The following is a 12,100-nucleotide window of genomic DNA, read 5'->3' on the forward strand; positions in this document are numbered from 1 at the left end:
ATATGAAACTGTTTCAATGATAACTGCCACTGCTGGAAAGTCTCCAAAATTCTTGGATTTGCACCCAGAGGCTTTTCACTGTTGGTAAGAGTTCAATTATTCAAAGTTTCACTCTCAAATTCAGGTTTAACCACAAATAATCTAAGACTGCAGATTCCAAACTGGCCATTATTAGTTTTATGTATGTTTTGGGCCATGGCAGGATTGGTGACTATTTTGTAGGGAAGACAGGAAGGAAAAAAATTGAGGCCCTATAGTTAAACTACTTGACATTCTTTTTCTCTTATACTCCCCCCTCACCCCTCACCATTTCTATGATCTTTAGAGCATGACGTAATAGCAGAACTATTAAATGGAAAAGCTAGGACCATAGGTCAGAGCTGTAGCCAAGTCCATCCTTTCAACTGATCTCAATGCGGCTCCTCTCTCAAAAGGACAACTGTGAAGCAGACATTTTTTTTTTAACAATCCCAATACTCCACACACAGAAAATATGTTGTTGTTTTCTCCAATTTCCTGGAAATAATCAACGTTATAGTGACAAAAACAGACATGAAGCCTGGATTTGGGACAATTAAAGAAATGTCATAAAAATTTATTATTCAAATCCCAAGGCAAAAAAAATCTCAGGTTGGAATCTTCCTTCATCTATTGGGCACTAGTACGTAGAAACATTAACAGCTAATATTAAGTATTATCACAATTTATTTCAGAATCAAACTAGTTTAGAAGACTAATGCACATAAATAGGCAAATGTGACAAGCTTTAGTTTTTATTTATACTTGAATGAAATCCATCTCCCTCAAGTCTAGTTTAATGCTCCTTAGCTATAAACGATTACTTCATGTCCTTGGCCTGGGGGTCAGGAGAAATCAGTTTAAAAAAAGAGCCATGAAGATGATTATTTTGCCCCAATGCATAAGAGATCTTTTCTCCTTGAAAGAAAGACCCCAAGGCCTCCATTGCACTTTTATTTGAATGTAGTATTTGGGACAGCTGTGCCAAAGGGCTGGTATTTCCCAATTTAATCTGAGGTCATAATAAAATAAGCAACAAAACAGTTATTTGGGATTTCCGTTTCTCACCCTTATCATCAAGACTCACTGCCTCCCGTCATCAATATTTATTGAGCATTTACAGTGTACTAGGCACAATAGAACATACAGAAAACATTGTCCCTGCTCTTGAGGAGCTTACATTCTAAAAGAAAAAAAAATACACCTCTTTTAAAATGATATTTTTGTTTGGTGTTTTCTGCAAGGTACTGAGGAAAATAGTCTGAGGGTGAGCTTTGGGTATAACTTAGCCCCATCATTATTTAAAGAGAGGAAGAGGAAGGATTTTAAAGGCAGACAATGACAGACCATTCAGGATAGGTAGGGCTTACAAGGAGATAAACACAATCTCATCAACTAAGGAGAGATTTGCTGCAGTAAATAGGATGAGGGAAATAGTTTGTGGGATGCAAGCAAAGGAAGCAAGGTATCCTTAGACACTGAGTGGAGCCAGAAAGATCATGCGGCCTTTTTTCCAAGTACACGGCCACCAAGTAGGAATGGTTGGTGACAAGACAGAAGGCTAAAAAAGGTAATCCTGTGCACCTGACAAATAGAATAAAGGATCAAAATTGAAGGCAGGCTATAACAATATCAAGAAATTCTTAAAAACAAAAGTGATTTGGAAGCACAAAACTTAATGCTACCCAATGTCATGATGGGCCAAGAACATTGTGGCTTCCTAAGTTAGAAAATGCCGTATACCAAAATTTTAAATGGAACACATTACTTTTTTCCAATCAATCCCCTGTCTCTGAAAAAACAAAAAAAAAACAAAAAAAACCCCCCAAAAACCAAACAAACAAAATACAAAACTTTCTCCCCCCCCCCAGGGGAGGGGAGGAATATGGGACATGGTTGGGAACAGTAGTAGTTATATTAGTAGTATTTTGTTACGATAAACTTTGTATTTAAACTTGGTAAAAGCCCATTAGCTGCCAAGAGGGAATAAGGAATAAATTTCCAAAAATGTACAATTTAGAGAAGTTTCAGAACCAGAAGACTAATTTACATGAAAAGCTGTAGAGAAAGTAGTTGAAAAGTCCATTCATAAAACTTTTATTCCACTTACATGAACTTGATACACGTGTTCTTAACAATTATGCTTGGATTGTTCATGAAAATTTCATAAGACATTAAACAAAGCTAGCCATCATCTCAAGTTATTTCCCTGTTAACTATTTTTACAGCACATGCATGTTAGGCAAGTATCAAAAAAAAAAAAAAAAAAAATCACAAAAGCAAAAAAAAACCCCAAAACAAAAAACAAAACAAAACAAAAAACCCTAAAAAAAGTTAAATACATGGGATTTTTATTTTGCTGCTGTACTTGATATACATAAAGTAATGGATATCAAGCAATTCATTTTTACTGCGTCTTTACTTGTACATTTGTTCTTAGGTTGCCTAAAACATTTAAATACAAATAAAAGGAGTGTAGCAAAAATAATGAAAGCAAACAGCAGGTAACTTTACAAATAATGGAATGTGAACCGTTTCTGCCCTTATCCAGAGTAAATTGGGTCACAATTAAAGGAACACTTCTGCAACTGTAGTCAAAGGTGTGCACACTGAGAGTATTCCACAGATACTCATGGTTCAATATGTAATATCTACAGAATACCCATTTCTACTACAGCCTTGTAAGTGCTCCGAACCTTAAAGTACCCACAAAAACTACACCTGTATCTGGAACCAATTATCCCTTTTATTCCCCACCAGGACAAACCAATATGTAGGCAGTTTTCTTTGCTTAGACATGGAAGCAGTTTTAACACTGGCCCTTGTGAAGCCACAATGTACCAAAAGTACTATGCCAAACATTTATAACTAGTATAAAAATTCCACATCCCCATATTGGCCACCTCAAGATGAAAACAGATAACTCCCTAAATGTTAACTGGCTCTACTCCCCTAATATTCAACATAAAAACCACATGGGAAATATAGAAATCAAATAGAAGTAACATAAACCTGTCATAAATCGTAAACAAAAAACTATTTGTGGGACAGCATGGATGACAAATGGTCTACTGTGTAAATTTTAGAATGAGGCAGACAAAAGTTGGAAGGCCGGTTAATTTTCCCCTCCTTCTCCTGCTTCAGCTTCGTCTCCTTGGGTGTCCGATGTCCACAACTGGCAAAAGAAGGAAAGATTTTTCAGCATGTTTCAGTTTGAAAAAAATCTTAATAAATTTGTCATAGTTACCAGAATATAACCACAGCTTTTGCTGAAAGCTTTCTTTAAAAGATTACAGCAATGAAGACAGCTTCAAGATATAAAACACCCTCATTTTCTCCCTAACCTTTTTGTGTCAACACTCTAAGTACAAAGCAAGTTGTCTTCAAATAAAGTCAGATAACAAGAAACTCTTGGTTATCATAGAAGAGAAAGCAAAATAAAAAATACAGAAGTGCTACAAAAATGAGAATATCAAACTGCTCTGAATAGCCCCAATATGAGAGATGGATGTTTAAGTTTAGTGTACCTAAACGAGAATCATCTTAATTCAAACCCAAGTTCAAGCTCAGGTTGATTTCTTTCGTACAACATGAGACTCCCACTGCAAAGAGAATCTCACACTCCATGAAATTCAAGAGTGAGAATATCAAGTCTGAATTAAATTACAAATTTAGCTTTTCTAATGTTTTTAGCTTAGAAAAACATACCTTTTGAATCTATAGCATTCAAAATAAATAGTTGAACAGAAAACAGTATGGTCAGAACCCAATCTTCTAAGAGGTAAAAACTGAATTGTCCCATAGTGTTAAGACTATGGATGGATTCTATTAATTTTTTTCATTAATGTTAATTTTGCAGGTTAAAAAAAATCTCAAAATTATTTCAGCTTCTTCAAAAATTAGTATATTTTACAAGTCTTAACAGTCCATAATGACTTTTAGATGTAATTATAAAAGGACTGCTTATACAATGAAAAATGAAGGAAAAAAATGCAATAATACTTTTCTAACTCCCAAATCATCTATTAGCTTTATTAACCAAATAGATCTCTGCCCTGGAAAGGAGATTTCTTCCAAGGTCATATTAAGCTAAATGACCTCTGGAAGTCTGTGTGTTCCTGTTAAACGGGTTTTGTAAGATGAAATTATCTTCTAACATCTCTTCCCAGTTTTAACCTTCTAGGATTCTCAAATTTTCCATAAACACCTGAAAAAGTTGATACATTTTTCTACCAGGGTTATGTGTTGGCAATTTAGTCCATCACATCCAATCTCAAATACTAGGTAGTTTTGGCAAAATTTAACAGATAAATGATCCAATCAACCTATAATGATAACAGGTGATATTACTAAGGCTCAGAGAAGACACACAGTAATTAGTAACAGAATCGGAATGCAATCCTTGGTTCTTTTCAGTTGTTGGGAGTATGCTCTTTCATGCTATAATAATAACCAAATCAGCTGGAAGTATGTATTTCAAGCCAGGCCCTCTCAAAAAGTGATGACAATGTAACAGCAAGTAGGTCTCAATTTTTACCTTTTAGGAATGACAACATCACTTCAAATCAGAAAATAGGAAAATTCTTAATATTAAAAATACCTAACAAAGTGCTTCTTTCCTTTGACATAAAAAATTCATTCTTTAAGAAACTACAGGTTATTCTCTTGACGAAAATAAAAATCCCACAAATTTGTAAGTAGCTCCCAGTTACACTTTCTAAAATAATTTTAAGTGTTTAATAATAACAAAGTATACAATGTGGTTCAAAAAACTCTTTGATGATGATAATAACACCAGAATATAGACCTGGTTCAGAAAATTGGCAGTGAATTAGAATAAAGCTGGAAGTGAAATGTATAAAAGGATATACAGTCCTCAGGCTCTACACTGCAACTCTTCACTCCTAGCTCTCATTACCTGGCACAGCAGGTACTTGATAACTTTTTCACCTAAGATTCAAAACTTCAAAGTCAGTATTTATCTGAAGGAGAATGGGGAAACCTATGGGACTAAAGAGACATATCAACCACTTTGCAAGGTGTAGACTTTATTTGGATCCCAATTCAAATAAAAAACTGTTTATTAAAGACAATTTAAAAAAGAAACAACTTGAATGAGTACTGTTTAGATATTAAACATTATTAAGGAATTACTGTAGGTTTTTTCAATGTGATAATAGCATTACAGTTCTTTTTTCTCAGTCTGGAGTATGCTAAGGATAAGCATGACATTCCATAACAAGTCTTTTTTTTTAATTTTTTTATTAAGAGGCTAGCTAGGCAAAATAGATCTCCATTTGAATTCCATAAGGTATATGAAATTTTTTAACTGAAGTTACTGATGGAGTACCATAGCTGTATAAATATGGAAGCAACTTTATGGTCAAGAAAACCATTTTTTTTAAAAAAGGTTTTATTTATTTATTTGAGATAGAGAATGAGTGAGAGACAGAGAGAGCACGAATGGGGAGGAGGAGGAGAAGCAGGCTCACTGCTGAGCAAGGAACATGACATGGGGCTTGATCCCAGGACCCCAGGATCATGACCTGAGCCAAAGGCAGACACTTAACTGACTGAGCCACCCAGGTGCCCCAAGAAAACCATTTTTAATGGAATTTAAACATGAAGAGAACTTGTATAATTTTGATAATAAAAACTATTCTGTGACTAAAATGGAACAAATGGAAACACCCAAATTGAATTGGAAAATAAAACAGCCTATGTGATTGAAAGTCCAAAACCAGGGCTTACAAAATTATTTTAAGAACTAAAACTCTAACAATAGATATGTAACTAACTAAAGTATACATTTTTGGTCCTTGATCTAATCTTAGTTTCTATAAGGCAGTTTTTCTTCATAGCTTTAATAGCTGATACAATTTTATATTCAATAAAGAGACCAGAAATATTCCTTGTAATAATCTATAGAACATAATTTCAACCACACTGGCCATTCATGACGCTGTCATGTACTTACTGTCAAGTTGTCTCTCAGTAATTGCATTATTAGCGTGCTGTCTTTGTAGGACTCTTCACTTAATGTATCAAGTTCAGCAATGGCTTCATCAAAAGCCTATGATGAAAGAAGGACATTTCAGTGCTCAAATAATGAGGATTACTAAATTTCCACAAAACAGGTAAAATACGTACTGTCTTTGCAAGAGAGCAAGCTTTCTCCGGGGAGTTCAGAATTTCGTAATAGAACACAGAGAAGTTAAGGGCCAGACCCAATCTAATAGGATGTGTTGGTTGCATTTCCTTTTTGCTGATTTCAAAAGCTTCTTGGTACGCTTGTTGTGACTGATCCACAATCCCTGGAAAATAAAACATGCCAAAACGTATCGACAAAGTTTGCACTTCATCTTCACCCCTCAAGCCAGACCTTTAATATCCAATGGTATGCTCTGAAATACTAAGCTGTAGCAACCTTGACTGAATGAGGATCTTAAATTAAAAAAAAAAAAAGAAGAAAAAAAGGCTTCTCGAAGGAACACCACCACACTAACCATTGGTCACTGTCAATACAACAACTCTTGCAATCATCTCAGAATTAATAACTAGTTTTCACTGCTCTATAGTTACGCTGTGATCACTCTCTCTTAAAATTGTGAGGAAACGGGGCGCCTGGGTGGCTCAGTCGTTAAGCGTCTGCCTTCGGCTCAGGTCATGATAAATAAAATCTTAAAAAAAAAAAAATTGTGAGGAAACATTCCTATGCACAAAATTGGCTTTTCAACAAGCATGCATTTTAGAACACCAGTATTAGGCAGTAGGTATACATTCTCAGGACTTAAAAAAAATTAATTACTGGAGCACATGGGTGGCTCAGTTGGCTAAGCCTCTGACTCTTGACTTTGGCTCAGGTCATGATCTCAGGGTTGTGAGACTGAGCCCAGCGTGGAGTCTGCTTAAGATTCTCTCTCCCCCTCGCCCTCTGCCCCTCCTACCCCTCCAAAAAAGAAAAAAGTTAATTACTGCTCTTCATTTAGAGCTCTAAACAATTATGTTTAATTGTAAACGTACAACTGTTTACATTTCAGAGAGACTACTTCCATACTGTGTTATTTTATACAAGTTAAACAAACATGTTTAAAAACAGTTTACCTTTCTTGTCATCACCAGCAGCAACCTCGGCCAAGTAACGGTAGTAGTCTCCTTTCATTTTCAAATAGAAGACTTTGCTCTCTGCTTGTGAAGCATTGGGGATCAAAAACTTTTCCAAAAGAGACTTTGGAAGAAAAGAAACAGTCACAATAAGAATATTTACAAGACTGAAAAAATCTTCACTTCTTAACAGCATACTACAGCCTAATACCCAATTATTACCAGAGTACAATAGTTGAACTGCAGTAGGCTCATAAATTTGTGGTTTAAAAGCAGAATGCTTTAGGGCGCCTGGGTGGCTCAGTCGTTAAGTGGCTGCCTTCGGCTCAGGTCATGATCCCAGGGTCCTGGGATCAAGCCCTGCATTGGGCTCCCTGCTCTGCAGGAAGCCTGCTTCTCCCTCTCCCACTCCCCCTGCTTGTGTTCCTACTCTCGCTGTCTCTGTCAAATAAATAAATAAAATCTTTAAAAAAAAAAAAATCTTTTAAAAAGCAGAATGCTTTGGGTAGCAATGCTTAAAAAGTGAAGTTAGTGTTGAGTTTATTACTTAAGGACACATTTTGAGTATGTGCCTCCCCCGCACAGTACTATCTGTTTACATGCTGATAAAGACCACATGCTTCAGTGAATGTGAAAGCATGAGAGCTCATAACAAGCTTTTTCTACTAAGTTGACAAACTTTCCATTTTCAAGGTAGTCATTAGAATGGAAAGAACACAAGAGATAAACTTTTGGGACTCTCGGAGGATTATGACTCAAGCAAAAACCAATCATGTTAAGAGACACTACCAGAGTCCATAACCGAGAAAGCAGAACAAAATTAACTTCATTTAGAACACAATTCAAGCAAAACCTCACAACAGGTACCAAGTTGTTCAAAGTCAAAGTTTTATTGTTCCTAATTAAAGTTAAGACAGTGGTATGGGGCGCCTGGGTGGCACAGTCGTAAGCGTCACACTCTGGTTTTGGCTCAGGTCATGATTTCAGGGTTGTGAGATCCAGCTCCCCACCAGGCTCCCCACTCAGCAGGGGGCCTGCTGGAGATTCTTGTCTCCCTCACCCTCTCCCTGCTTGCTCTCTCCCTCTCTCAAGTAAATAAATCTTTAAAAAAACTAAATAAAGACAGTGGTAGATAGGTTTATGAGAATTACAGATCTGAAGAGTAAACCTTTTATTAATTTCCTTAAAGTGATTTTTAGCTAATAAAATACATATTTACAGACCATACCAACAGATAAAATTTCATCTTGTATAATTTTGTTTAAAACTATTAACAATCTAAACTAATTTAAATCCTAGCATGCTAATAATTATATTCTACAATTGATTTAAAGCAAAAAAAAAAAAAATCAGATCGTTGTATTAAGGGGAGAAGGCACAAAAAACTAGTGAGTTTTTTTTTAAGAGGAAAAAAGATAATTCCAGTAGTACAATTAGGCAAATGTTAATAAAAATACTCAAAAAACAAAACCATTCTCACCACCCCCAATTTTCCTCCTAGCTAAAAATACCCTAGGAATCAAGGTGAAAATCAGTTTTCAACTGGGCTTAGCCCCAACTAGTCCATTTTTACAAGAAGAGTTATCGAATTCTTGATTCTTGGTTTCTGTCCTTCTGGCAGTCACGCAGTTTAGTCTACTTATATGCCAAACAGTTTGAAGCTACAGAAACCCACATGAAGTGGGTAGGGGCCAACATGGCAGTAGGGCCAAGCTGCACTGCATTATTGGAAGGGGGTCAAGGTGAGAAGTCAAACTACTACGTTTCCTGTGGTTATTAACCAGTATTTGAAACTACTGGCCTAAAATCAGATGAACACTTTGGTTAGGATAACAAAAACTTTATTATACCACACCCATACCTTCATATTCAAAGGCCTCTCAGCTGCGTTTGTCCTTTGAACACCACGCTCTTTAGGACATAAGCACTCTTTTTCTATTTTTATTTTTAAAGATTTTATTTTATTTATTTGACAGAGAGACAGTGAGAGAAGGGACACAAGCAGGGGGAATGGGAGAGGGAGAAGCAGGCTCCCCGCTGAGCAGGGAGCCCGACGCGGGGCTCGATCCCAGGACCCTGGGACCATGACCTGAGCTGAAGGCAGACGCTTAACGACTGAGCCACCCAGGCGCCCCCATAAGCGCTCTCTGAAAACTGACTATGGCAGCTCTTTTGGGATCTGCCTCAAAAACAGAAGATAGTTCCATTTAATATAGTAAGTGGATTTTTCACTTAAGTGAATATGAATTTTTCACGTAAGAAACAAATGACCAGGCCTTTTCAAGTTTTATATCTTAATACAAAATACATTATTCATTCAACTATGGAAGATGGTATAGCATAATGGCTTTGGAGTCAGTCTAGTAAATGGTGGCATTCCACACTTCAAATGGTAAATTCAATTTCTGACTGGCTAAGCTGAAGGTTAGACTATGAAGTCTAACTAAAGAAAAAGTAATAACGTGACTAACCAGAATTCACAAATAACTTCAAACAGCAAGAGAAAAATATATAAATTTAAAGAAGGCTCCATATACAAGTCTTTGACTCATTTACATAAGTAAGATTATACTAAAATATCTTCAAATAAAACTGACAATAACTAAGCCCAAACATGAAAGTTATTTTTCACTTATGCAGTTCTATTTCATATTTTACTGCTTAAACCTATTTTTCACATTCACTTAATTCTCCAAATATTTAAATGCCCCTGTGCTAAACACTGAGAAATAAATGGTGGGCAAGGTCGTCTCTAACTTTGTGTTAAGTGGTCTAGCAAGGAAGACAAATGAAACTGAGAATAACATTGCCTAGTCACGTCCTTCAACTTTGCTTTTTTTTTTTAAAAAGATTTTCTTTATTTGACAGAGAGAGACACAGCAAGAGGGGGAACACAAGCAGAGGGAGTGGGAGAGGGAGAAGCAGGCTTCCCGCCGAGCAGGGAGCCCGATGCGGGGCTCGATCCCAGGACCCTGGGACCATGACCTGAACTGAAGGCAGATGCTTAATGACTGAGCCACCCAGACGTCCCCCTTCAACTTTCCAATGACTTTAACCCATTCTATGTCAAGATGAAGGCCACAAACACGTGTAGTCAAGGTGACAAGAAATGTTACAACCCATCTTTAGTAACACATCTTTTATGAGTACTAACTTCTATATCCCTAGTAACATCGTGTGTAACTCAAAAGGAAAATTTTTTAAACAGTAGTTAAGCACCTCTTCCCCCAAAGTGAACACTGCTTTAGCAGTAACAGAAACAACTTTAAAAGATATTAACCAGAAACTACAAGTAATAGGAAGGCAAGACAACAGTCATCAAGCAGCTTACTGACCCAACGATAGACCAAAAGGACCAAGAGTGAAGTATCAACAGTGGCAAACAAATGTTTCTAGTGAAATGCTGACTACAAGCTGAGAAAGCAAGCTCATTAAACTGTACACTACAAAAATGTGCAGTTCTTTGTATGTCAGTTATACTTCAATAAAGCTGTCACAAGTAAAAAGCTGAGAACGGGATAAATGGCATACTTTTGTCTATTGTATCTTCTGATGACAAAACTCTAAGAACCATTAAAACTTAAAACACAAGAAGACAGACTGGATATTAAAGATTAAATAAATATTTAAATAAATATTATTAAAGATTAAATAAAAGGGCTAACACTTGGTTCAATTGGCTAGGAAAAAACAGAATTGTGGTAGACAATCTCCAAAGATAGCCTCCACTAACTCCCTTGCCATCCCTGTACACATATGCCATTCCTCCTCTTGTCAAGATGTGGAATTTATTTCCTTTCTCCTGAGTCTGGGCTAACTTTGATGACTTGCTTTGACCAAGAGAATGCAGTGGAAGGGACTGAGTTCCATTTCTGAGCTTAACCCAAGAAGACTGGCTGCCTCCCTCCCCTTTTGCTCTTGGAACCCTAGGCTAGCATATAAAAAGTCAAACTACCCTGCTGGAGAGAAAGGCCAAGCTAGCCCCAGGAATGGGACATGTTAGGTAAAGCCATTCAGGTGTTTCAGCCCCAGTCAAATGCAGCAATGAGTGACTCCAGCCAATACCATGTGAAGAGCTGCAGTTGAGGCAAACCGCAGGATCACAAGAAGGAATAAATCATTGTTTTAAGTTACTATGTTTTGAATGGTTATGCAGCAACAGACAAGAGAAAAATTTATAAAGCTATTTCAATAATAAAGATAACACTTCTAATACTTACTTTAATTTGATCCTTTCATAAACCTACCCATGAGAAACTAAACTACCCTACAGAAGACAATGGGGCCCAGCTCAACGTGTGAAGGTACAACTCCAACTAGGCAATCTGACCTGTACTACTACAATTATGCTACATTTTCTTCTGCCCTAATAGGGTGCTATACCTACAAAAAAGGATAATGTGATTCCAAGATATTAATACAATTAGGAATCAAAATTAAGGAAAATGATTCAGTTCTATAATGTATAATGAGACCAAAGCTATAGTATATTGCTTCTTTAAGAAATTTATCAAGACAGGCATTGACAAACTGGAGAATATCCAAGAAAGCAAGCAAGAATGGTAAAGAAACTAGAAACTTGTCATGAAAATTGAAAGAATGGCTCTAGACAAGACTAGTTAAGTTCAGCAAGAGGCAGATTTCTGCTCAATAAGAGAGATTTGTATGAGTGGTCCAAACTTGGAATAAGCCACCTAATCAAATAGCTCCACCTACTCTTACAGAGATTTTAAGGAAAAATAAGGTGATTACTTGGGGTATTTTATAGATTCATAAATCAGATGTGGTTTCATTCAACTCTAATGTAAGATATGGAAGATACAGAGTTCATTCAATTAAGTTAGTTTTAGCACTAAAGAAGTGATTAAGTATGTTAATTTGTCAAATTGACCAAAGAAAAATAAAATATACATTTTCCAGATTTAGAAGCCACAGGAAAGAGGCAAAGTAGGAAGACCAAGATGGAAAGAGTAAGAAC

At 36.3% G+C, this 12,100-nt stretch overlaps 1 protein-coding gene across 1 annotated transcript in view; it reads right to left on the bottom strand.

Moving 5' to 3' along the window:
• Positions 1–564: 564 nt before the first annotated feature.
• Positions 565–12,100, bottom strand: part of LOC116628964 (14-3-3 protein zeta/delta) — a 32,443-nt gene continuing 20,907 nt past the window's right edge. Inside the window, exons 3-6 of the mRNA XM_032399274.1 lie at positions 7,123–7,246; positions 6,169–6,332; positions 5,996–6,091; positions 565–3,193 (exon numbers count right to left, since the gene is read on the bottom strand). Of these exons, the coding sequence (XP_032255165.1) occupies positions 3,134–3,193; positions 5,996–6,091; positions 6,169–6,332; positions 7,123–7,246 (444 nt within the window). The 3' untranslated portion in view covers positions 565–3,133. The remainder of the gene's footprint in view (positions 3,194–5,995; positions 6,092–6,168; positions 6,333–7,122; positions 7,247–12,100) is intronic.

Source organism: Phoca vitulina, unplaced genomic scaffold (assembly GCF_004348235.1).
Source record: "Phoca vitulina isolate PV1807 unplaced genomic scaffold, GSC_HSeal_1.0 scaffold157, whole genome shotgun sequence".
Lineage (NCBI taxonomy): Eukaryota > Metazoa > Chordata > Mammalia > Carnivora > Phocidae > Phoca > Phoca vitulina.